The 27,536-nt window shown below is 38.2% G+C and overlaps 2 protein-coding genes across 4 annotated transcripts in view; one reads left to right on the forward strand and one right to left on the reverse strand.

Moving 5' to 3' along the window:
* The window catches only part of LOC127966854 (neuroligin-2-like), an 81,312-nt gene extending 61,459 nt beyond the window's left edge, over positions 1 to 19,853 (forward strand). Inside the window, exons 5-9 of the mRNA XM_052568171.1 lie at positions 10,558 to 10,743; positions 14,809 to 15,074; positions 15,177 to 15,330; positions 17,435 to 17,801; positions 17,903 to 19,853. Of these exons, the coding sequence (XP_052424131.1) occupies positions 10,558 to 10,743; positions 14,809 to 15,074; positions 15,177 to 15,330; positions 17,435 to 17,801; positions 17,903 to 18,821 (1,892 nt within the window). The 3' untranslated portion in view covers positions 18,822 to 19,853. The remainder of the gene's footprint in view (positions 1 to 10,557; positions 10,744 to 14,808; positions 15,075 to 15,176; positions 15,331 to 17,434; positions 17,802 to 17,902) is intronic.
* A 1,883-nt stretch (positions 19,854 to 21,736) lies between these two features.
* On the reverse strand, positions 21,737 to 26,293 carry epob (erythropoietin b). Of its 3 annotated transcripts, none has more exons than XM_052568174.1 (5): positions 25,997 to 26,293; positions 24,056 to 24,183; positions 23,892 to 23,978; positions 23,550 to 23,624; positions 21,737 to 22,737 (listed from the first exon to the last, which is right to left on the reverse strand). In XM_052568174.1, the coding sequence occupies exons 1-5, from the start codon at positions 26,010 to 26,012 to the stop codon at positions 22,573 to 22,575; spliced, it is 471 nt and encodes a 156-aa protein (XP_052424134.1). In that variant the 5' UTR covers positions 26,013 to 26,293; the 3' UTR covers positions 21,737 to 22,572. The 3 variants fall into 3 exon arrangements, with proteins under 3 accessions (XP_052424134.1, XP_052424133.1, XP_052424132.1); XM_052568173.1 differs by having other exon boundaries at positions 21,737 to 22,734; positions 23,460 to 23,624; positions 25,997 to 26,283; XM_052568172.1 differs by having other exon boundaries at positions 23,460 to 23,624; positions 25,997 to 26,262.
* Positions 26,294 to 27,536: the final 1,243 nt, after the last annotated feature.

Here is a 27,536-nt window from a genome sequence, read left to right on the forward strand (position 1 = left end):
CAAAAGCCTAGTTCGGCACATCCCTACGTAGAACATAGGCGCGCATTATGCAAATGTATTACCCAGTGATGTGTAGCCTTCACGAAAGTGGGATTCGAATTACTATCAATTCGTTTCAGCTGTACAGAGTCGATTCTTTATTTTGAGAGACAAAATTGCAATTACATTGCATAAAAGGCAATATTGGAAATAGCATAATAGGGGCACTTTAAAATCATTGCAGTATACACTGTGTTACTTATAACTCCAGCATTTCAGTCTGTGTGAAATATCTAATTTAGTGTAGAAGTTTCAATAAATAAAAAAATTGTCAATAAAAAGGCTGCCACTATGGCACAGAGTATCCATACTGCACATTTTGGCAAGTGGTCAGCAGATATCAATGCATACAAAACAGAATTAATACATTAAGTATGTTAAATAGCCCACACTGTACAAAAACACAAATACATGTACGCTGACTTGAAAGGATGCAAAAAGAATGATTATTAACAGGGGTGAGGAATTTTGGTACATGGATGAATAAGAGTAACCTTTCAGTGTATTATCTGGCTCTCTCCCTTTCTCTATTCTGCTTTAAAGAGGTTTTTCTATAGCGGTGAAGAGGATTACACATTTGTGTTTTACCATTCCAGCCCCATTGGATGATTGGATTGGATGAAGCATTTTCAAAAAAAAAAGTACAAAGGAAGCAAAAAAAAGAGACCAAGAACAATGTTCCACATCAAAAAAGGAGGTTTAGCACAAAACCGGACCCTTTATCCAGCTCTCACATGCACAGACACCAGCCAGAAATGTATGAGCTATATGCACCTTTACACAGCAAAAGACAGATAAAGGGAAAAAAGAGCCAAAGAAATGGGGAGAGAGAGAGAGACAGAAGAGAGATGTGAACATGCTAAAAATAACCATCAGAAGCGCCTTTTTAAATCTGCAGTGAAGCAGAGAATTCATTCAAACCAATGCTAATGCAGCACACACACACAAACACATAAACGCAGCATTTGTTTCTGGATTCTGACCCAAAGAGTTCAGGTTCCTGTGTGTTTCTGAAGGCTCATACGCATGTGGTTATCTGAAATTCCTCACACACAATGAGGAGGAGGTGGCAGAAGGCCAGATTGAGCTGCGAGTACTAATACACATGTGCCCCATGTACTGCGGCAGGCTAGCTGCATTAGCATTAGCACTCTGCCAATGTGCAAGTTCTCTCTAAATGTGAGGCGCCCTCATCTTCCATCTCTGCTTCTGCCCAGCTGGCCCTCGGAGCTGCTGATTTGTGTACCAAAACCATCTGCTCAGACTAATTAACTAATTAACTAATTAATGAACTCTGGGGAAGAAAGAACGCGCTGTCGATGGGCCTTGCGGGTTAGCACTGTTTTCTTACCGGGGCCTAAAAGTTTCCTGCATTTCTCTGTTCGCATTACCCCCTCACCTCACTTGCTTTCTCTTTCTCTGTATCTACCAGCCCTTCATCAAATCTGTCTTATTTGAAGAAACAGATTACCCTAATTAGGTTCCTAATTCGGCACAAGTCTTTATTTCAGCAGTTTTTACACTTTTGCCACCAGCAAACACAGGATCCCTGAATTATGATTCACGCGCTGCCACGCACTTCTCAAGGATGTTTGCTTTGAGCTATTTGCGTTTACAAAATACGCCTTTCAGTTTTTGATCTGGACACTAATCGCGTAATTATAAATTCAAAGGGAAACAATGGATGTTTGCGATATTGGTGTCTGAGAAGTGGAGGAGATGATTTTTGCAAATGTAAATGACACCTCAGATCTCAGAATGAAGAGGACACATTTACATATTTTTATACTTGCTGCAGGTGATCGGTGCCTAGATTAAGCTTGATTAACTTCACTTGTTTATTTCTATTTCAGAGTAAATGTTTATAAACACAAAAAATGGCCGTCAATGCTATTATTTGGTGGAAGTTCCCACACAATATCGCGGCGGCAGTTCATAAAAATTTTACTTTGGTAAATTGGTGGCCAGTTCATATGAATTTGTATAACTCTATCTACTTAATGCCCATTGATGGTTAGCCTTACTGATAAAAAGTATGATCTTTAGAATAAAAAAAAATCATACAAAAACATGTCATTGTTATTAAAAAAGTAAGCATGAAGCTCTTTCTTTAGGGGGAATTTGTACGAAAATGTATAATTGTTTGAAAAAAAGTAAGCATGCGATTTCAGTAATCTTATAAGATCATTATAAGTCACACCGTCTCCAACATGAATCTAAGAAAATTGGGTACGGCATATATGATGAAACCTAGTGACTCATAGACTATGACAAAAGTTCCTTTTAAAGAATAAAATTGTTATTGGCATGCACTAGTAGTAAACAAAAAGAGCATCCCAAATCTCAGTTTGGCAGTTATACTTTTTATGGGTGCTGAAAAAATGAGGAAGATGTGAAAGGAAGTTTTGAAGAGAAACTCAAAGAGTTTGAGTTACGCTGTTTTAAGTTTTATTGTTATGTTGCGTTGATTAACGTGTAATTTTGTGTTGGCTAGGCAGAAAAAGTAGGTCGTAGCAGCAAACCCTTTGTAGTGATCATTAGGAATTTCTGACACTGTCATAAAATTATCGTAGGCTATCTTTGGTTGCAAGACCATGACAACGGCCATCTTTGAACCTCTCTTACTGTATGACATAGGACCCCCGATTAGGAGCTGTTATCATAGAAATCCCCACGATTGTTTCAAGATGGCAATCTTTCATCTAGGACAGCCGAAACTTGTATTTAAGCTCCACCGTTAGGGGGAATTTGTATGAAAACTTATGATTGTTAAGAAATAAACATACTTTAAGCATACTAAGTTATACTTTTTTTTTCTAACAGTCCTGTATTTTGGAACAAATTCAAATGAAATTGTCAAACAGTTAAATCAGGTCAGAATAGGATCCAATGGTTAGGAGATTAGGTTGGAATCTAATGGCTAATTTGATCTAAAGATAAAACTCATTAGTTTTAGCTAATCACTAAATTCTGTTTGCGGTACAAATGGCCCCTCTCTGCCTCATTCTTGTTTCAGTAGCATTACACCCTCTGGTAAAACAAGCAGTTAGTTGTCTGTAGCATGTTGTAAGGTGCAGCCATGCAGAACGCAGAATATTGTTTTTATGTTTGTGGGATATTGATGTAGCCTAACAGAGGGGCCCTGCGAAGCACAGCTGATTAACAATTTTACTATACTTCACCAACCAATATGCTTGTTTTCAATACAAATATTTCAGAGACAGAAGCACACTCTCCTGTGAGGAATGGAAAGGACAAATGGGGCACTGAGGTTTATAGCCATTCTGTGGACCGGATGCAGCTAGCTGTGGAGGAACGACACTGACCACTGCTTGAAAAGAGAAAAAAATTAAGAAAGAATTCAATTTACAAGCAGGAGTTTGAATGGAATTAGAATGACAGGAAGAGTAATTTCGTGAACACAGCAGTGCTTTTCAGGCTGATTGGTCAATTCTTGTTTCCTATTGTTTGGCTCCAAGGACAGGTTAATTAAAGGGGGGTGAAATGCTCGTTTTCACTTAATATCCTGTTAATCTTGAGTACCTATAGAGTAGTACTGCATCCTTCATAACTCCAAAAAGTCTTTAGTTTTATTATATTCATAAGAGAAAGATAGTCTGTACTGATTTTTCCCGGAAAAACACGACCGGCTGGAGGCGTGACGTGTGGGCGGAGCTAAAGAATCACGAGCGCCAGTAGGCTTTTGCATTGAGAGCGTTTGGAAGCTGTGACTTTACCTTGAGGAAAAAACCAACCAAAACAAACCATGGCTAACAGTCAGATTCAGCCGTTTATTTATGATCCAGAATCAGATCCAGAGGCTGAAATTTAACAAGAGCAGCATCAGCAACTACGTCTCTATGTGGTATGTACTGAAACTGTATATATTTGCTTAGCGGTTTTGGAAAAGTTCCACTTTGTTGTCTTTTTTTTTTTTTTTTTTTTTTTAAGCTGTACATGTGGAAAGTGCAGTTTGATGACAACATCGCATGTTGTTTACTTGATGTGCTTACGTGCCGTTAGCTAAGTTAACAACACAGAGATATTTGAAGCAGTTTTACTCGTGCAGTTTGATGACAACATCGCATGTGGTTTACTTGATGTGCTTACACGCCGATAGCTAAGTTAACAACACAGAGATATTTGAAGCAGTTTTACTCACCGAATGCGGTTCCAACACACGATCGTGACCCTTTTGCGTTGGGACTGCATTATCCTTAAGAAATAAACGATGTGCAAATCCGGCATTAAACTGGGCCTTGTTTGTAAAACAAGCATCTTCTAAATGCAGGGAACAAACACAAACACTTGCACAACTCCGTTGATGCTCTGTAAAAAATAAACTCCATCCACTGGTCATTTAATGCTGTTTCTCTTTTGGTGATCTGTGCAGGGTTGTCTTGCCCTGGCAACCAAAAACACACTTCTTTTGTGACATTTCGCGACGCTCTCGCTCTGATCAGTGAAGTCTGTTGTGCTCTCAGTGCTGTGCTATACGGGAGCGCGCGCTCTTCTGGGAGAAGTGCCCTTAGGACCCATATAAGGAAATTCCGCTCCATCTAACGTCACACAGAGCCATACTCGAACACCCCCCCCCCCCCCCCCCCCTTTAAAGCATTCTGGGAAAATATATGTTTTTCCACAGTGGTCCATAAAATGATTTATGGCGGGGATCCTCAAATCTGGCCCACGAGATCCATTTTCCTGCAGAGTTTTACTCTAACCCTAATCAAACACACCTGAGCATGCTAATCAATGTCTTCGGGATCATCACAAAATCACAGGTAGGTGAGTTTGATCAGGGTTGGAGCTAAACTCTGCAGCGCATTGGCCCCCCTGGACAAGATTTGAGGAACCCTGTTTTATGGTAATTGGTAATTTATTAAATTCATAAAAAATATTTTATAATAATAATGGAATATAAGAAGAAGAATTGTTGTTATTAGTGTTAGAATTATCTATCTATTGTTTGTTCGTTTGTTCATTCTATCGTTCTATCATTCTATCATATATCTATCTATCTCTTGTTTGTCCGTTTGTTCGTTCATTTGTTTGTTTGTTCGTTCATTCATTCTATCATTCTATTGTTCTCTCTGTAGTTCTATCTATCCTTCTATTGTTCGTTCTATTGTTCTTTCATTCTTTCAATCATATATCTATCTATGTATTGTTTGTCGGTTCATTCATTTAATTGTTTGTTTGTTCGTTCATTCGTTCTATCCTTCTATTCTTTCTGTAGTTCTATTTATCCTTCTATTGTTCTGTCGTCCTTTCTATCATATATCTATCTATCTATTGTTTGTCCATTCATTCATTTGTTTGCTCATTATTTCATTTGTTTTATCATTCTATTGTTCTTTCCGTAGTTCTATCTATCTATCTATCTGTATGTCTGTCTGTCTGTCTGTGTGTGTGTCTGTCTATCTATTGTTCTATCATTCATTCGTTCCATCTATTCCTCTGAATATTCCTCATCCCTCTTTCACTCTGGTATGCTACTCTGTCTCTCTCTCTCTCTTTCTCTCTGTCTCTGTCTCCGATCTGTCATTTGCTGGAATGGTGCATATTCATGAGTCCGGCCCCAAACTGCTGCTCTCAGCACCAAAGTCTGCAGGAGATTCAACTCAGCACTCAGCTCGCAGTGAAACTTACCAAGAGAATCAGAGCGCTGCACAGGGTTAGAGGCTTGACTGATCATTTTGCTAAATTGTAATATGTTATTCCATTACACATATGGACGCAACCCGCTGTTTAGGATAATCACTGCATTTCTGCAACATTCAACATTGTGTCTGCACACTCGCAAAACACATCCCTCTGAAGGAAGAAGTGGCTGGTTGCCAGGCAACAGCAAACAGCTCAACAGAAGGAGGTTAATATGAAGACAGTCAAACCCACAGACCCTCAGCAACCAATTCCTAAATACTGTTTTCACATCGATCAGCCTTTTATCCGATGGCTGTGCTGCACACACAGGCTTCCAGTTATCCAACAGACCACACTAGGGGTTCCCGCTCATAAAGGTGAACAAATGTTTACATCCTTGCCTCTGAACAATCTGTTTCGACACATTGAAATGGAGCCTCGACACACTCTGACAGTATTCAGCATAGACAGCGTACCAATAGAATACCTCCATACTTCAATTACTATTTCTGCAGTATATGAAATGAATATTATGCAGGGTGTGCCAGTTTGTATGTATGGAATAATTCTGCATTCCGAATGACCTTCTGCATTTGCCATAATGTGCAGTGTGCAGCTGCACTTATCCCACAATGCATCTGGCATGACTCTAATGATATAAATGCATAGCATACATTTTTTTTTAACCAAAATAACTAAGTTGAATTAAACATAATTAATGTAGTGAGATCATATGACAGCGATAAAGTATATTACTCTTTTAAATGTTTGTTGTTGCAACATGCATTTTATTTTTTTATTTTTTTTTAATGGTGTGTAGTATACATTGCATTATACAGTATGTAACAATGGCAATGTTATTTCAGAATTATTAATATATAATAATATATTAATATATATATTATAAAATGTATAATTATTTTTTCTTATATAATTATAAGAACTAATTTTTATTTAGTTTAAGTTGTAATCTAATATTTTATTTTATTTTAACTTTATTCATAAAATTTTTCCTAACAAACATGTTTTATTAGTTTCAGTAGACAGCATTATATGGTTACTGAAGCTTATTTCTTTCACACTTCCAACTGTCATCTAAAAAGTACTATGTAAAATATTTTTTTTGAAACAAACTGTTAAAAGTAGTATGCTAAATAACTGTCACATGACCCATAATGTGCGGTATATGACGCTGGCAACGTTTGAGCAGAGATGTTAAAAATCCTTTAAATAATTTGTTGGACTAGAAATGAAAGGTTAAGTTGAGCAGGTAACATTGTGGGATACAGTGCCCAGTGAAGTAGGTCAGCCGGGTATCCCGTGCCTGCTGGAATGTGGATGCTGCCCACAGTATGCATACTCAAACATAGACACGGATCCAGAACCTGGATTCACACACCTAATATGAAACTATTATAAAAAGACCTCACGCCCACACTTCCCCCACTAATTTGCACTACAGTTGTATTTGTAATGCACTCGGTGACTTCACTCATCTTTAGGGACTTGCCTGTGGTGGCCTGATCCAGCAGTTTGATGAATATGTAATTTGTCTCGTTTTCTACGGGTTGTCCTTGACTCGTGCGGCTGACACTTACGATGTGAGTTAGCACACATTCAGTTACCTGTCCTATTAATGTCATTTAGACAATGGCAATGTTCACAGTCACTCAGTGTGGCCCACATTATTGTTTTCCCCAGATGTTTTTTTTTTTTTTTTCCTTTTTTTTTTCTTGGCGAGTTTGAACAAAAAACACCTGTATCCCTTAATCTCACATTTTTTAATGTGAAAAAAAAAAAAAAATATATATATATATATATATATATATATATATATATATATATATAGAGCACAACTGTTTTAAATTTCTGAAGGATCATGTGAAACTGAAGGCTAAAGTAATGGCTGGTGAAGATTCAGCTGTTCCATTAAAGGAGTGAATGATAAAATTTATTAAAGTAGAAAGCAATTAATTAAATTATAACGAATTGTTTGATGTGCATAGAGACTCATTTCAAAAACAGTAAGCCTGTTTTTCATTTATTTATTTTTTGTAATCAAAAATGTACAATAAAAAAATTCGTAATCAGTGTTATTTTTGTATTATTTATATACTGTTATAGTATTTATTAATAATTATTACGAAATTATTTCAATTAGCGAAAACCATTTTAATAGTATTAGTTGCAAGTAAAAACACTAATCTTAATGGTTAACACAAAAATAATGATTCCATATCTAATAATATGAATGAATGGTTCCATATTTAATAATATATATTCAATAATATGTGACCCTCGACCACAAAACCAATCTGAAGTAGCACAGGTATATTTGTAGCAATAGCCAACAATACATTGTATTTCTCAAAATTATAGATTTTTCTTTTATGCCAAAAATCATTAGAATATTAAAAATAGATCATGTTCCATGAAGATAGTTTGTACATTAACTACAGTAAATATATTTTTAAAAAAAAAACTTTTTTTTATTAGTAATATGCATTGCTAAGAACTTAATTTGGAATGGGTTAAGGTTAGGGTTAGGGAACTTTGCAGGTGATTTTCTCAATATTTAGATTTTTTTTTGCACCCTCAGATTCCAGATTTTCAAATAGTTCTATCTCAAAGAAATATTGTCCGATCCTAACAAACCGTACATCAATAAAAAGTTTATTTATTCAGCCTTCAGATATATAAATCTAAATAAAATAAAAAAAAAAAAAAATAATAATAATTTAGGAGGGCAAAAAAATACAACATTTTACAGACCCAAAATCTTTGAAATGTAGTTTAGGTGATATCTCTATATATATATGTATGTATGTATGTATGTATGTATGTATGTATATATATATATATATATATAGCCTATATTTCTGCATCTTTCTTTGAGATATATATATATATATATATATATATATATATATATATATATATATATATATATATATATATATATATATATATATATGCTAATCACTGTTGCTAATGTTTTATTTTGTCGTGGAAATGATCTCACGGTTTAGGATAATGATGTCGTCGGTCATGAATGCATGCTACTGTTTTGCACAGCATGTAAATGAACGTAGCAGATGCAGCAGTATCCTCTAAAACAAAGTCATTATCGGCCTGTGGGAGTTTCCGACGTCAAGAGCTTTTTTAAACATCTGTAACCAAAATTTTCAAAGAGCTCTATTACTGTGAATCGCTCTACAACACACCAGTGGAGCCTTTTATATGTAGAGGTGCCGAGTGCGAGATCTGTTTTCCTGTTGTGTGTTGTTTGTAATATGAGGAGCTGTATGTTGTCGCTCGTCGTCTTCCTCACAGGCCTGACTCCTGAAAACAACACGCCAGTTTGTCTTTTTCTCTACTCATCCCTCTTGACATGCTCTCCTTCTCTAACTCTCACACACAGTCACACTCACTGACTCTTATACTGGGTCTGAGGGCACGTAGCTTTTAAGTACGGGTCTATTTTTATCTCTTATGTCTTTTCCCCATTTCTTCTAATATTCCGGAGGAAGCCTATCTTTCACAATCTGAAGAGCGGTTTCTTAGACATGTGAAATATGTTTGAAATTCCCCTTTTTCTTGCTATATTTTCATGTTTTCAGAGCATCACCAGTTCAGTTAGAATAGTAAAATAGACGGTCTTACATAAGCTCTTTAGTTCTCATTTACACTGTGACTCCAGAGCCTCACATTTTAATGAGCGGTGGCATGGGTTCTTTGTGGATGTCTGTAATAGTATATGGGCCTCATGTTTCGAAGTATGTATGTGGATGTGGGCACTTAAGCATTTCCTACCCAGAGAACAACAGTCCAAATGTCTAGAGTGGCTAATATGCTAGTCTTGTCATAAAGATGGGCCTGACAAGATGAAAATAAAGCTCCTCTCACCAGCAGCGATAACAGTTAATGCATCAAACCCACCCCAGCACCCCCGAGGATCACAGTTCTGAGCGTTACAGAGGAAAATATGTTCTGCTAAAGCTGCTGTAATTGAAGACACATATGTTTTTGAGCGATTCTAAATAGATTTATGAACTAGCAATGGAATGATTTGAAGCTGTTTGATTCGCTACTTCATTTGTTCAGTCGCCGTTCCTGTAGGAGTCATCACTGGTGAGTCAGAGTCATGTAGACCAAAGGATTCAGTCACTGAATGAATCAGTTAAAAAGGTTCAAAAACACTAATGTTGCGCTTAATGTCTAATGTGCAGTATACAATGAATAATGCCTAAATGTTTTTTTTTAAACATGGTCAAATTCTCAACAATCAACGATTTCTCTCCAATATCACGAGTACAACGTGTCTTAAATCTTGACATTGAAATAATAGGTTCTGCTAGCTATGGTATGATTTGAATCTTTTGAATCACTTTTCGATTTGTTCATTCATTTGTTCAATCGCTGTTCCTGTAGGCTACGTCATCGATGAGTGTCTCAAAATCATGTTAATACTGAAATACTAACATACTGTTGTGCTTTCTCCTATTTTTTGTTATGCATTGATAAAAATGTTAAACACATATTCCAATCCAATCAAAGTCTATACCAGGTCTTAAACCATGACATTCAAGTATAGTATTAGTCATATCATACTTTGCTCATCTTAATTATTCATGACAAGTTCAAATCTTTTGGAATCATTCCAAATGGTAACAGGAAGCTCTTAATGAACATGACCAATTAATGCTTTAGTCCTCTGTCTTAACTCATTCTTTCAGTTTACAAAGGCACTTTTGCTCTTCTTGGCCTCAGAGTGCTTGATCTTGGTCAACATGTATTGATCATGGTCTTTTATACCTTTGGTTCTCATTGTCTGTTATCTTATCTCCAGTCTAACTCTCTCGCTCTCCGTAGGTTTTCTGAGCACTGGAGATCAGTCTGCGAAGGGGAATTATGGGCTACTGGACCAGATTCAGGCTCTGCGATGGCTCAATGAGAACATCGGACACTTCGGAGGAGACCCAGAGAGAATCACCATATTTGGCTCTGGGGCTGGAGCCTCATGCGTCAACCTTCTCATCCTGTCCCATCATTCTGAAGGTCTGAAACTCTGTTGCCTTGATCATCAATACAAAATCACATCATTTAAAGGAAGGTCACCAAAATATGAACAGTTATTCATTAAGTCTTCTCTATTTATTAAAAAATGCATTTAAAACTGCAAGTGTGGTTCATACACATATTACCATTCAAACGTTGGGGTCAGTGTTGAAAAAAAAAAAATTTATATTATTCAGCAAGGACGCATTAAATTGATCAAACGTGATTTTTATAGAGTGACAAAAGATTTCAAATAAAGTCCTTTCTATTCATCAGTATAACTTTCTATTCATCAGAAAATCTTGAAAAAAATGAAACGCTGTATCAAAAAGGACCAACAGTATAAAGTAGCACAACTGTTTTCAACATTAATCATGTTCAAGAAATGTTTTATGAGCAGGAGTTTTGCATCTCAGAAATATTAAAATATATTCAAATACAAAAAAAGTTATTTGAAATTTTTGTCATATTTTAAAATACTTCTTAATAATATTACTGTTTTAATACAGAAATGAAAATAATTCTGATTAAAAGAGGTTTGGGTCTGATTTTCGTATAGTACAATGATTTGAAAACACATCTTAAAAGAGTGTTTTTTATATCTGTATTGAATTTTATTTCAAGTTGGATATGAAGTCAGAAATGGTAATGTTCCTGATATCATAATGAAGATACAAGCCTCATTTAAAAACAAGCTTTTGTTGAAAATAAGTAGTTTGACATTATCTTTTATTATTATTTCTTTGAAATACTAAATTTAAAAAAAAAAATTATATGTTTACACTCACAAAGGAAAAACTGCATTACTTTTGACACCTTGTGATTATTTTATACTCATGAAATTGAAACTTTCCTTGAAAGTGATATAAATATGTTATAAAGCCATCATCAGTAGAAAGATAAAAATGTATTAGAACATGATGTGTTTTAGAATATAATTGTCTTTCTCTTTATCATGGACACTCTCATTTGTCATAGACGACCCATTTATCATGTCATCCCAAACCTGGAAGACTTTTATTTATAGATATTTGGAATTGTTTTAAAGACTATGGGCCCTATCTTGCACCCAGCGCAATTGACTTTGTACACCGACGCATGTGTCATTCCTATTTTGCACCTGCGCAAAGCGCGCTTTTCCCTCCACAGAAGCACGTCGCTAAACTAGTGAATGAACTTGCGCTCCCTGGGCGGTTCAGCGCAAAAAAGGAGGCGTGTTCCGGCGCAAACAATCCCTGGTGCTATTTTGCTGTTCCATTAAACAATTGCGCCACTGACCAGAAAAAACCTAGTCTAAAGTCAGTGGCGTGTTGCGCGTTGTTCATTATGCTATTTTAAGGGCGCAAGCTTGACCATAATGTATAGCGTGCACAACGCGCATACACTTTGCTCATGTAATCTACACAGATGAAACAGTTATTTTTGCAAATCATAAATTGTTACACTAAAAAAATATTAACACATGAGATGACGGAAATCATTGTGAAATCTTGCTTACAAATTATTCAGGCTAATTGTAGTAATTAAGGATCAGACCTGTTTGCCCGATAGTGGCAAGACATATATGTATAAGGACATCTGACAAATTTGTTTGTCCGTCAAGAACCAGGAAAAAAAAATAGATGAAACAATTGTGGCTATTTCCTCCCACGCCTGTTTAACCGATGCTATTTTGGGTGGGTTTCTCCCATCCCCATACAACACAACTTCTCTGTCTTTCACTGCTCTTACAAGAACATCAGTCTCCTCAGCTGTGAACCGCTCCTGGCGTGCGCCTGGTAAATACGCCATAATAATAGCAATCTATAATGGAACTTGCGCACCTGCTTTTAAAGGGAATGTTGGATGACCTTCCGATTGGTTTATTTCACGTTACGCCCAAACCACACCTATGAATAATGAAGCTACTTCAGACCAACCCATTTTAGATTTGCGCCGGGCGCAAGAGCCATTTATCCCGCCGGGAAAATAGCAACAGCGCCGAGACCCGCCCACAAAGTTACTTGCGCTTCGCGCTTTGACACTTGCGTTTCAGATCGTTAAAATAGCTATTTGTGCTATGTATTTCTTACAATACAATTTTTTCAATATTGATATATTGTGTGGCTGTGTGAAAGTGAGACTGATTTTTGGTAATGCCAGATTTACACCGCTATCTGAAGATCACACGTGCGTCTGCATTTGATGCCAGCTTATAATGAGTGCTGTGTGATAAAAATGGAGGGATGTGAGACAAATTCATAATGAGCAGCATGTACAACTATGTGTGTGTGATGCAGAAGTGTTGGACTGCAGCTGAGCTGATTCTTAATTGATTTCATAGGGAACTGGAGCTGGGGGGTCTTGTAATAAGAGTATAGTGCGAATGTGTGTGTGTGACTGGAGGGTGGGGGAAACATTTTAATAATTAATTACAGAATCTGCAGATGAAAACCATGGGACACTTTACATAACGGTGCAGCAGGGTTCTGAAAGCCAAGATGGTTTCCTCATGCTTATCCAGAGCCTTTTCGAACACTGCTGGGCTCACTTTGTTACTTGCACTCCAGTAATGAATCGGAGTTTCTACCTGCCCTATTTACAACACATATTAAAATGAGCCCCTGACTGTTAGCTCATGCTATTATTGGTTATGCCTTGTTGAAGCCAGCATGACCTTTCTACTGTGCAGACTTCCACCATTTTAGCTTAGCAACATGTTTCTCTGACCATTAAAACTAGTTTCAGAACTTTACTTTTAGATGGCTAGAACAGTTTCATATAAAGTAAGGTCCAAAAGTCTGAGGCGACATTGACAGTCTTGGTCCGAATTTACATGAAACACTGTTTAATTGAAAATTTTTATAAAGATTAAATACACATTGCACCTCACCTCTCTTTTGTAGCCAGTACACAAGGCCAGCCGTTGTCTGGCATTCTGGGATTCTAGCATTCCTGTAGCTCAAACAGTAAAGAATGACACTAGCAATGCCAAGGTCATGGGTTTGATTTCCAGGGAATGCATGAACTGATAAAATGTTTGCCTTCAATGCAATGCTAGTTAGTCTGGATAAAGGTGTCTGCCAAATGCAAAAATGTACAATTTAAATTATTGTTAGTGTTAATCGTTTAAAAGTCGGTTGTGTTCTTTCAGAAATTAATATTCTGTTCTTTCCTGATCTTTTTTCTGAAGTTAGGATTCTGTTGTGAAGAATGTGTTAAGAATGTGTTCTATTAAGATTCAGTTTTGTTCTGTTGTTTTTTCTGATGTCATTCCAAACCCGTAAGACCTCCGTTTATCTTCGGAACACAGTTTAAGATATTTTAGATTTAGTCCGAGAGCTCTCAGTCCCTCCATTGAAACTGTGTGTACGGTATACTGTCCATGTCCAGAAAGGTAATAAAAACATCTTCAAAGTAGACCATGTGACATCAGAGGGTCAGTTAGAATTTTTTGAAGCATCGAAAATACATTTTGGTCCAAAAATAGCAAAAACTAAGACTTTATTCAGCATTGTCTTCTCTTCCGTGTCTGTTGTGAGAGAGTTCAAAACTCTGCAGTGTAGTGATATCCGGTTCGTGAATGAATCACTCGATGTAACCGGATCTTCTTGAACCAGTTCACCAAATTGAACTGAATCATTTGAAACGGTTCATGTCTCCAATAAGCATTAATCCACAAATGACTTAAGCTGTTAACTTTTTTAATGTGGCTGACACTCCCTCTGAGCTAACCTGTTAAGCTTCTGTTCTGAAATAAGATTTAATTATTCTGATCTCTTTCTAAAAATTTACATTTTATGTTCTTTTCTGTTCTGAAGCTAAGGTTCTGTTCTGAAGTTAATAACCTGTTCTCCATTCTGAATGAAATATTCTGTTCTAAAGTTAAGAAACCAGCCTGGAAAGCATTTTATTTTATTTTTAATTTTTCTGAGTTCCACTTGCCTTCCTTTTGAGATGATAAAAGATATTCAGTGGCTTTATCTTGCTCATGGTCATGGGTAACACTCTGTCCACACTGACTCACATTATACCCTGCTCTTTGGCTTTTCTTACTCATTGTCTTGTAACTGGCCCTGGTTTCAGGTTTGTTCCAGAGGGCCATTGCTCAGAGTGGCTCCGCCATATCAAGCTGGTCAGTCAACTATCGGCCCCTGATGTACACCAAGATCCTGGCCAAAAAAGTAGGCTGCAGCTACAGCGAGACTGCAGATCTGGTGGACTGTTTGCGAAGGAAGAGCTTCAGGGAGCTGGTGGATCAAGATATCCAACCTGCCCGCTACCACATCGCATTTGGACCGGTGGTGGACGGAGATGTGGTACCCGATGACCCTGAGATCCTCATGCAGCAGGTGTGATTTTAGTCACTGCAGGGTCCCAGAGTTTAGTGTCTAATCATGACAGTTAATTAGCGAAAGTGAGTACAATGGGTGACATTTGTGTAATGTCCTCAGGGGGAGTTCCTGAACTACGACATCTTGTTGGGGGTGAACCAGGGTGAAGGGCTGAAATTTGTAGATGATAGTGAGGGTGAGGATGGTATTTCAGCCGCTTCCTTTGACTACACCATATCAAATTTTGTGGACAACCTCTATGGATACCCAGATGGTGAGTTTCAATGATAAACCCATAGTCACTTGCACATAGGCGTTGCTGCCACTGAATATACAGCACAACGTCAAAGTAAATAATATTATTCACTGACTTGAATACATGGAGAGTTAAATGCAGTGATTTAAAATACAACACTTGACATATTTAAATATTCACCTCTATGTAAATGCCTAGTTCTTTAATGAAACTCTTGATGGCACAGGCTGATGGATTCTTAAAGGTTCAGTAGGAGATCTTGGAAAATGCTAACTTTAGCCTGATAGCATTGAACGTGAACGTCCCAGCCTCCCCGCTGTTCAAAGCCACACTCCCTGAATGCATATACACATGCAGATCAGACAATCAGAGACAAAATTACTGCAGTACATCATGTCATTCACCAGTGAGCAAAATTTATAGTACATTTAGTAAAAAAGTACAAAATAACAGGAAGGAAGATCAGGTTGTTGATGTTTGTACATACATATGTTGAAAGGCAGGTAGGAAAGTTCTGAGCGTTTTGATTGGACAAACATTTCTTGGTCCTACGCCTTCCGCGGAATATATAAATACATTTAGACCACTTAATGATTGCTGTCGAGGTGTGAAAAGACATTGATTCGAGCATTTTGCAGTGCGCTTTTTAAGAGTTCCTCTGAAACCCTCCTCCTTCCCCAGCTCCACCTGTATAGAACTGATATGGGTTATTTTATATGCTATTTGTTCAGCAGCAGTATGTTTTAAATACTCACAGCACCATATCACTGTATGCATTGGCAGTAGCAAGTTCCTGTACTTGCAACAGCAGCAGCAATAATTTACAACTACAACAATAACCAACAGCAGGTTCATCATAGCAGATCAATTATGCCAATACCAAATATATTAACATAGTCATAATTATTACCATGCTAAAATCATTTACATGCAAATTATTTGGGAAGGGTTTCTAATCAGGCACTGCATGGAGTACCTATTAAAATAAATGTTTTGCTTTAGAGGTCTAAAGTAGATCTGTAAAATCTGTGCATAAGTATGAATTGAGAGAACATATTATCAGGTGTACATCAAATGTATTACAGAAAGTTTCTTATCTTAAGTCTTAACTTAAGATGTGATGTGTTCAATTAAGATTTTTTTTTTACAAATTTGTATTACAGAAGCGAATCTTAACTTCATTTTGGATACTTATCCTATCTTAAAAAATCATATCTTGTCTAGTTAGGAAATCTTAAATTGCATTATCATGTTCGACAATCCACTCTCATGTCTGTTACCAAGCAACCAACACTGCGTGAGCTGCTGATGAGGTAAACAAAATAATAGAAGCTACTTCACTTTGAAAATTGCCTATCGCAAAAAAAAAAACATAAGGCATTAGTCACTTGCACTATAACCGGTGATCCTCCATGATGCTTTTGTTGGTCTCTGTAATGCTGGTTGCAGTTCCTGTGCTAACTGTGGTATGTTGCGTGGCAGTCTGTAATTACCTTTAAGTGTTTTGTCATCAAAATGTAACAGATCTTCAGGGTCCTCCAAGAGTCTTTATACCATTAAACAACTCTGTTCTTCATTTTCAATTATTAATAAATATAATACCATTATTGGACAGCACAACTGTAAGCATTTTTTTTCTGTTAGCTTTCAAATAATTTTGAAGTTAGGACAGCTGTGGGGTTGTCCTAAAGGTTTTTTTGTTAAGTTAGGAGGTTTCTGTTATACCCCCTTCCTATCTGTAGTTAAGACAAGATAACACACTTAGGAAATGCTGTTCTTTAATAGCTTTTGTCCTAAATGTGGTCCTAACTGAAATTACAATGGTTACTAAACAGATAAGATAAGATTTTAAAACTAGGATCTTTCTGTAATACGCCCCCCCAGGTGTGCTATTCAGCATGGTCCCACAGATTTCTGTAGACAACACTGACATACACATCTACACATTCTTTTAGCGGTTGTTCAAGGTAATCAGTCTAATTTTACCCCTCACCTTGGGTGCTTCTGTCTCACTGTCTCCAATATTAGGTCAAGGTGCCCTGCTTTGTGTGACAACCAACTCTGCCTTTCAACATCCAACATCCATCTTTTTCTCTCTTGGTCTCTCTCTGTCACTTCTTAGGTAAAGACATACTGCGGGAGACTATAAAGTTCATGTACACAGATTGGGCTGACCGCGACAACGGGGACATGCGGCGTAAAACTCTACTTGCACTTTTTACCGACCACCAGTGGGTGGCGCCAGCAGTGGCTACAGCTAAGCTGCATGCTGAGTTCCAGTCCCCTGTTTATTTTTATACCTTCCACCACCACTGCCAGACGGAGGCACGACCCGAGTGGGCAGATGCAGCACATGGCGACGAGATCCCGTATGTGTTCGGTGTACCCATGGTGGGTGCCACAGATTTATTTCCCTGCAACTTTTCAAAGAATGATGTCATGCTCAGCGCTGTGGTGATGACATACTGGACCAACTTCGCCAAGACAGGGTGAGAGTTTGATATGTCCAAATTTGTTCACCCCAGTGAGACCAGAATACAAATGCAGTTCTGTATGTTTCTTCTCACTTTGTTTCAATATTTTTTTACAGTGATCCGAACATTCCAGTACCGCAGGATACCAAGTTCATCCATACTAAGCCCAACCGCTTCGAGGAAGTTATTTGGACCAAATTCAGCTCTAAAGACAAGCAGTACCTCCACATCGGGTTGAAGCCTCGCATCCGGGATAATTACCGTGCCAACAAAGTTGCCTTCTGGCTTGAGCTGGTTCCTCACCTCCACACCCTTCATGAGGAGATCATCAGCTCCATAACCACACGACTGCCACCTGGCAGCCCGCACCGGCCCGACTGGAAGGGAACAGTCCAGAGCCCAGGCACACGCTCTACTCGCCACCCCACGGTCTCAACCTACCCACCTGACCCAGACCTCGAAAGTTCTGAACACCCTCCTGAACGATTCCCATTCCCTAGCGACACAAGGGACTATTCGACGGAGCTGAGCGTGACAGTAGCAGTGGGTGCGTCACTGCTCTTCCTCAATGTGCTGGCATTTGCCGCGTTGTACTATAAACGCGACAAACGGCATGAGCTGCTGCAACGCCGCCATCGACGCCTCTCACCTCAACGTGGGGCGGGACCAGGCGTTGGCATTGTGGGGGCTCCGCCCCATAACGACCTGGCATTGAGTCAGGAGGAGGAGCTAATGTCCTTGCAGATGAAGCAGCAGAGGGTGGAGCTTGACCACGGTACGCCTCTACCACCGCGTGGTCTACATGGTGACTTGGAACCTCTGAGACCACCCGTGTGCCCGCCGGACTACACTCTGGCACTACGGCGGGCACCTGAGGACGTGCCACTTATGGCTAATGCGCTTTCCATGATCCCCAGCACCATCACTGGCATGCAGCCCCTCCATGCCTTCAACACTTACCCCCCTGCACCTGCACCAAGTGCTGGACATAGCAACAATGCCCTGCCCCACCAGCACTCCACCACACGAGTATAGTAACCCCTCTGAGGGGACCAGGCCCCCCAAACACATAGGAACACAGACCTCCGGTACTAAGAGTGGTGCTCTACATGGATACTGTCCAATACACCACTCCTGTCCTTTTTAAGTCCACTCCCAGCACACTGTCTTTCTCTCTCATTCTTTCTTGTTTTACTTTTCCTGCTCCTCTCGTTCTTGGAGAAGATTTTGGGTGGAGAAATGTTGGCCATTTACTCAATACAGCAGCTATCCCCTTACCATTTTTTTTCTCCAGTTTTTTTGCCCTCAAATTTCATTGCCACCTTTCCCTTATCTTTATTTTCTTCTCCCTGAGTCTTTTGCTCTGCTGTAGCCGTTTCTAGTCCCCAAAAAAAGAACAGTTTTCCTACTTCGGACTGTTTTATAAATCAAGAAAACATACATGTAAAATATGTATTATTGATAACGTTATAAGGCTATGAATGAAAAAAAGATTCTACTATCTAATTTTTACCAGCATTCTTGTGCCAAGTACTGTGATCATCGTCCAATCAGACGCAGTCTAGTGGACGGACATGGAGAGAATCACCTGAACTGGATTTATTCAAGGAATTTGCAGAATTGAAAAAAAAAAAAGTGCCAAATTTGTTTTTTCTTTTCTTTGGTCTCTCTCATTTTTTATGTTTATTTTTTGCTTTTTGTTTTGCACTGTCACTGTTATTTGCCTATGGAGAGAAATGAACAACACTACAAATATCTATATAAAAAGATATAGATTATTTAAATTTATATCTTGATTGCGCTTTGGGAAATTTGCATGATTTATTTTTTAAGAGGAAAATGGACATTCGAGATTCAAGACTCTTCTTTGTCTTTTTATTGACTTTTTCTGCAACAGTCTTCTCTCTCTTGCTCTCTTTCTTTCTCTCTCTCTCTCTCTCTCTCTCTCTTGTTTTTACATCAGCTGTATTTTGTGCACTTCATTTGGAGATTCTTTTCCCTCTGTAGATACATGGTCATATCCGGAAATGAAACTGATTCTTGACGATAATAAAGAGGATAAATAGTTCCCTTCTTCTTTTCATTTATAATTATGGAAGCTGTGCGACAAAGCTCTCTCCCAGAGAAGGACTGATCAGATAGATCCACGATCCCCCCTCTCCTTTTTTATCCCTTTTATCTCTCTCTCTCCGCTCGTATAGTCCTCTGTAGTAACCCGCGCATTATGCCACATTGAGTTAAGGAACGTTCACTGTGCCGCTCTCTCTCTCCGTAAAGACTCGGACTCTGCTGAGTTGAACGTCCAGAGCGACGGGATCAACACCTGCGCCCATTCCCGCACAGCTGGAGTCTCTCCGTCTCTCTCTCTTACCAGGGCCCAAGAGAACTCATGACGTGTCCCGAACATTCTTCCCCCTCACTGACACTGACCTTTGAGTGATTATCTCAGTTTGAGCTCACTTGTCATCAGGCAGACATCCTGTTATATGCCCTGTCACAGGTCCCCGTAAGACCTTCTGATTCAGCCTCTCACCTCTCAACGTTTTTTTTTTAAATGAAATCTCTCTTTCAGGGCTCCAAGAATGATCTGGCCAAGAGGACAGGGTGGTTTGCGCTCATTTGCGCACATGTAAGTGTGAGTGTATGAGGAGCGGGACAGATGTGGCCCTAAATGAGCTCTGGATACTGACTCTGGAAGCTTTGTGCATTAGGTTTGGGCCGCGGTGGCGGTCAGAAACTAAACACAGCCAGAAGAGCCGTACTGCCCTACAGTGGACGAGGCATCACTCATCATGCCACTTAAATATACATTTACGATGCATAATGCAAGCAACTGTGCATACCGCTTTCATCTCCATCCATTTTTTTGTTCTCTCGTCATCTTGTTTTTGGAGTTTCTTGGGTGGATGGAAAACACACAAGACCGACTTCTGTCATGCCATGACAAAAAAACCCAAGATGCAAACTGTACATTTTTTATACGTGTAAGAGATGACAGTCTTTGTAAATATTTTGTTTATTGTTGGGTTCATGGTCAATCGTACCCACTGTAAAAACAGGTGCAAGCTCATTCAGCCAATCACATCCCTCCACCCACGGTAGATTTTCATTTGAAGGTTTACAGATACTAAAGCTTCTTTTTCGACAAAAGACATAAAAACGTAATGAATGTTGAGAGAAGCGGAAACGAAGCGAATTCCACATTAGAGAATATATCGAGTCAAGAATGAGCGAACTTGATGAGAGTAATTGCATTTGGAATTCAAATTTGCTGCAAGACCCGACAATGTGGTGGACAATAGAGTCGCTGGCTGCATCTGGTTCTGTTTCGTTTGATAAACGGAGGGTGGAACCGATCAGGGCCTAATCAGAATATTTCGTTGGAGAGCGTTAAATGACAAAGTTTATGTGGAGAAGCTCGTTTTATTTCCTCGTACGAGGCCATAGGATGTAAATCGCTTGAGTCAGCCCTGTTTTTTTTTTTTTTTTTTTTTTTTGAGAGGCCTGCTGTTTGAGTCATTCTCCTGGGTGTTCTTCATTACGCTTCAGTGGACTAAATGACAATGTGGGGTGTTTGTTTTCTCTTACCTGGTTGTAAGTTCTTAGAAATTTAATGTTACCCAAACCATTGGAGATTTGTTGGGAGTGAAGGTGGGATTCCACAGCGTTCTGGCTTATCTCTTTGTTGTGAATTTGAGCTGCATATATTTCAAAGTAGAGAATTTAAACAGTTCATATTTTTCTACAAAATAAAGGGAGAGAGATGATTCTACCGGCAACTGACAGACATATAAAGCACACTCTCACCAGACGTACATGGTGATACTTTTTGTCTGGGTTGCCTATGTATTATAGAGGATTTAAAGACAAAAAAATATTAAGAAAAAAATACTGAGAAACACAACTGTTGATTATTAATGCTTGGTCGCCAAAAAAAAGACTTGCACCTGTTGAGTTTCATTTTGTTGAATTTCAGCAACGTAAAAAAGGCTTGAGATGAGGGGAGGACTGTATGACCGCAACGGGTCTAAAGAATGGAATTCATATTTCTATTTCCTATACAGGTTACTACACACTGTATGTTGTGTATCTGAACTGGACAATATTAAAAAAAGGTTATTAAACTAACTGACAGACCTGTCTCATTATTTGCACGTTGTTGTGCTAAACTGTCTGCTTTCTACTAAAAAAAAAAATGTATTCACTAATTTGATGTATACTTCAATCTTCATTTAAACTTTGTGTTTTGCCCTCTAGATGGAAGCATGCAGCCACATAGCATTGTGTCCACTTGGCAAACCCTACTGAACCCTCAAAAAAAGACCTTTGGTCCTTCTGTTAAATGTACACAACTCTGAAAAGGACGTGTTCTTTAGAGTGCATACACTGCCAACTAAAAAATAACAATAAAATAGCAGCACAATTCATGGATTTGTAGGTAACTGAACATACAAATATAATTAAATAAAAGTGTCTCAGATGTACTGTAACCCAGAAGCCTTCGAGTCCACTTGTGAGCTCTGAAATGTTCCTCTGCAGGATCTTCTGCCATGTTCACCTTGTTGAACAAGTCGAGGAATCACTGCTGTTTTGCTTCTCTCTCTGCATGATGCATGCTCTAGAAACATGACTCCAGGCTTTCGAATGCAAAGGACGATTTGAAGAGCGACACCTGGAATGCACAAGCTCTTTAAGATTTTAGACTGGGTAACTTGTCACAAATAAGTGTTCTTGTCCGGGTTTGTTGTGTATGTGTGACTGCTGTAAACATTTCCCTGAGCTCGCTTCAGCTGTTTTGCCGTTGGCATGCCGGTGCAGCTGAAAGCAGGAGTCTGACTTTCCCTCGCAGGAAACTGCTCTGCACCTGCAGAAGTTCTGGGAGAGAGGAGACCTCCTGCGTCTGTGCGCTGGCAGGAGCTGAATCATCTGGAAGAACTGTGGACCTGGCCTGCTGCGGAAACAGAATGGACTCATTAGGGAAAATGTATCATCCCAAAAACTAGAACTGAATAGATTGCAGCTCTCCGATCTGATTGGATCGCCTCGTAAAATGATCACAACACACATAATAAACCAAGACTATTTTCTACTGCTAAACTACTTTGGTTACTAAACTAGTTTCAAGTGTATTGTGTATAGTACCCTATATTTTAAGCATGATTCATATTTTAGCACAGTGGGAATGGTTCACTGATGATGATTGAAATTTATTGATGCAGCCTTCAATTAATTCTCACAGTTACAGAAAGTAATGATTCATACATTGGATTTTTGGTTTACTATAGTTGGAAAAATCCATTAATTACTTTCTTTAATTGCAGTATAGTATGGAGTATATATACACAAGCTGTATTTAGGTATCTATTTTTGTGTATATATATATATATATATATATATATATATATATATATATATATATATATGCAGCTCCACAGTACAGCATGAACCGAAGCTTTGGAGAAACAAAACACATTTCCCAGAATCCTGCCGCCACTTTGACTGCAGCCAAAAAAGAAAGAGGGGGGAAGCAAAGGGTAAACCGACTGCGCTGCACGTTTGCACAATTTCCTAGAATGCCAAATTAGAAAAGAGACTGGGTGTGGATTTCAGAATAGTCAATACTGTCAGAATAGACCTTGCTGTGACAGACACGTGTCCTCATGGTCACTACACCTGTAAATCAAGACTGTGCAGGATCTTGCCGAGGCTGTGGATGTTACTGATGTTGTTATCCAGCGCACTGGTCAGAGGAGAGTTGCTCACTGTTTTCATGGCATTACTCAGGGCCTGATCCAGCAGAGACAGACCAGTCTGGACCTCCACGGCCTGTCCAGTAACCTGGAGACATAGATTTAAACTAGAAATACTTTCTATGATATACACTGGCATTAAAAATAGATTTGAATGATGAGTTAACACATCAAAGCCTTTACTAGTAATTATAAAACATAAATGAGTTACATATGCATGATGGAAATTTATGTTTTTATATTATGCTGTATTGCTGATTTGCATAATACTGGTTTTAAGTATTTCATGTATTTATTTGTATGTATACGTCATGTTTTTCATATTATGTTAAACACACAGTACATCATGACTCACATCCATATGTTCCCAAACAGCAAAGTCAACACTAGTCAGAGGAACAAAATAGGATTTCATCACGCCACAGCCTCCTCTGCAACCTCGCTGAGAGGAAAGGAACAGATGAAGTGCCGTTTCTGAAAATAACCTGACATTCTGTGTGAAGCACATGGAGACCTCACCATGATGACCTCAGAATCTCGAGCTTCTCGTACAAAGTGGTCCAGAACCCTCAGGTCACAGATGGGTCGGAGGGGTGAGACCAGGTTTCCACCCAGCCACAGAAACACGGTCAAAATTGACACCAGCCCTCAACAGACAAATAAACACTGTTATTACAAATACTCACTGTAAGTAAATGCATGTGTGAAGGTGTCTCCTTATTCATCATCTTTATGCTTTTTGTGAAAAATTTGACCTGTCTTTAAAAAAATAATTAGTAGTAATTCTAGTATATTCATTAATATTATTATATGCGAATAGGGAAGTCAACACCATATTCTTCGAGTGCATAAACAGAAATTAATTTACTAATTTCTTCATTCCATTCACACAAGCAAGATGCATAAGGCCAACAAAGCTTTCTTGTCGGACCAGAATTTTCAAGTGATAGCAGCAGTGTTCGAACCCACGCCTCCAGAGAGGCTGGAGCCTAAATCCACTGCCTTAGACCACTCGACCACGCTACTCACAGTACACAAGATGTACATTGTATGGAATTGTACACTTGTACTGATAAAGTAAGATACATCTCAATCCACTTTATGCTTTTTCACAGCTGAGGCCAAATACTACATTTCCCGGAGCTCATTGGTGTTCGTATTAACCTTAGACCCAAGCCTTCACACGCCTTCGCCTCTTTGTCTCAAGGATAAGCTTCTACAAGTCATCTGATTCATCGTTGTATGTCACTGACACTGTTCATACTGAGGTCACCGCTCTAAACAGTATGACGCAGCTCCTCTTTTAGTAGTATAGCAGCTTGGGAAAGCCACGGCAGATTTTGATTCATCTAAGTGACTCAGTTCCTTAGAATCTGAATTAGTATACTCGGTGTTACTACAGAAAATTCCTACATGATAAAGGGGTGATATGATGCGATTTCAAGTTTTCCTTTCTCTTTGGAGTATTACAAGCTGTTCGTGAATAGATAAGATCCCTAAAGTTGCAAAGACTAAAGTCTCAAACCCAAAGAGAAATTCTTTATAGAAGTTAAGACGTGTCCACTCCCTCACATGTCTACATCACTGTGTGGGAAGATTTGCGTTCATAAAGGAACCAGTCACTGCTCCCATGAGCGTCTTTCCATAACCTAAGAATATATATATAACAAAGGTAATAAGAAAGATCATGTAATGGCCCCTCTGCTGTGCAAAGACAGAACAGAAAGTTCTGGTAAGTTCATGAATGGCATGACTGAAGCCATAGGTCATGCAACTCTTCAGAGCAGCAGCACTACATCATACAATAAATGTGACCCTGGACCACAAAACCAATCTTAAATTGATGTGGCATATTTGTAGCAATAGCCAAAAAATGAACTGTATGGGTCAAAATTATTGATTTTTCTTTTATGCGAAAAATTATTAGGACATTAAGTATCATGTTCCATGAAGATAAATTTCCTACTGTAAATATATCAAAATTTATTTTTGATTAGTAATATGCATTGCTAAGAACTTCATTTGGACAACTTTAAAGGCTATTTTCACTATATTTAGTCTTTTTTTTTTTTTTTTACCTTCAGATTCCAGATTTTCAAATAGTTGTATCTCAGCCAAATATTGTCCTATCCTAACAAATCATACATCAATGGGAGGCTTATTTAGCCATGTATAGGGCATGTATAAATCTCAATTTCGAATAATGTACCCTTATGGCTGGATTTGTGGTCCAGGGTCACAAATATGAATAAAGTTTTATTTACATGCATACATGTGATATTGAAATCGTGGGTGGAGCATTTATTTATTTATTTTTAAATGAAGAAAATAGAAAATGCAAAACCAACTATAATATATATTTTTTAGTCCTTTTTTTTCTTTTCTTTTTTTTTTTTTTTTTTACAATTACAAACATTTTCTGCATTAATTTTTCCCCCTTTGATAAAAAGCTTGGCTTACCTGAAAATGTTTGCATTCGCAAGGTGCATCTTTACTGTGCATACTGTTCTTAAATCCTTAATTGCGATGTTTTTTGTGTTCCTGCAGACTGCGCAGATTTGAGCTCAATGCATGCACCGTATGACTCCTGCGTGACCCTGTTCCTCGTGCGTCCTTGATAGTATTTCAGCGCGCGCTGTTCTGTCTGAGCTGTGTTTGGCAGTCACTGTCTTGCCCAATATACTTTCACCATTTCTGTGTAAAATCCTGTGACGACAGTGGTCTCACGTTTCAGGGCAAACTTGTTAAACTTTCCTAGAGGCACTTGCATTTGGTGACTGTATAAATAAATAAAACACTAAATAAAGACATTAAAACATACGTTGAAAAATAAACAAATAAAAATTTCCACTAATGTATGTAGTGAAATCTATTATTATGCAAGATTTGATAAAAAATGTTTCTAGTTACTAAAATAATTTTCAAGATATTTTATTTTTTTATTTTATTTATATATATATATATATATATATATTTTTTTTTTTTTTTTTTTTGATAGGACTACCATCTAGCGTTCAAATACTAAATTACAGCCAGCCATGCACCTCTTGGTCACAGCCGTAGAAATAGGTTACCCTACTCAAGCATGTATTATAGGCCGGGCCCCGGGGTCCTCTTTAGCAATAGTCCTTTCTGAACAGCTATAGCGTCTTTAATGTTGTATATTCAGAACCCTTGATCATTTTAGTCCCTGACTTGGGGCAATGTGATCGTTAGAAAGCATCTGATTTGTCAATGTGGTTTGCTGATCTGGGATCAGAGGACTTTGATTGTTTACATTGGGCCACATCTGTAAAGTCTTCCAGAACAGAAAAAAAAAAAAAAACTCTATAGTACCTCCATCCTGCGCAGAATGTAGCAGCCAAGAAAGAAGCATATTTATTATTCCCTTGTGTTCTTATACACTATACAGACACAAAATTAATGATAAAGTAATGATATCAACCGAAGACAATTTATAGAAAGGAATACAGGGGAGAAGAAGACTATGAATTAGAGAGAGATTTAAGGATTATACAGCCTTATTCGCTTTATGGCATTTGCATGTCCTTGCTCATTTGTGTCTCTCTGAGATTAGATTATGCCCTTAAGAAATGAAAACAATGTCCCACAAGTTTGCTAATCTTGTTCATGGTATTAACTTGCAATGGTCAGTCAATGAAAACTCGTCCTGTGTGACCTTTACATTCCTTTGAACTTATGTTGCTTTAAAGGCAAAATATAGATAGTTATTTAAGTTGAATACTTCTTGTTTGACCAACCCAGTAAGTTTCGAATTGTCCTCGTTTTTTGGGGTTTCAAAGTTCTCTGCACAGGTTTACACTTTTTTATATTAATCTACTGTTCACTTTTTTTTTTTCATGCCATTTATTTTTCCTTCCATCTTTACAAAAACTGCAAAGGTCTTGAATCAGAATTTTCATGGAAATTATGCCTGGTATTAATGACTGAATTATCATGAAACAAACTATGTATGGTTGTAATGATGAAACTCCAATAG

Source organism: Carassius gibelio, chromosome B10, assembly GCF_023724105.1.
Source record: "Carassius gibelio isolate Cgi1373 ecotype wild population from Czech Republic chromosome B10, carGib1.2-hapl.c, whole genome shotgun sequence".
Taxonomy (NCBI): domain Eukaryota; kingdom Metazoa; phylum Chordata; class Actinopteri; order Cypriniformes; family Cyprinidae; genus Carassius; species Carassius gibelio.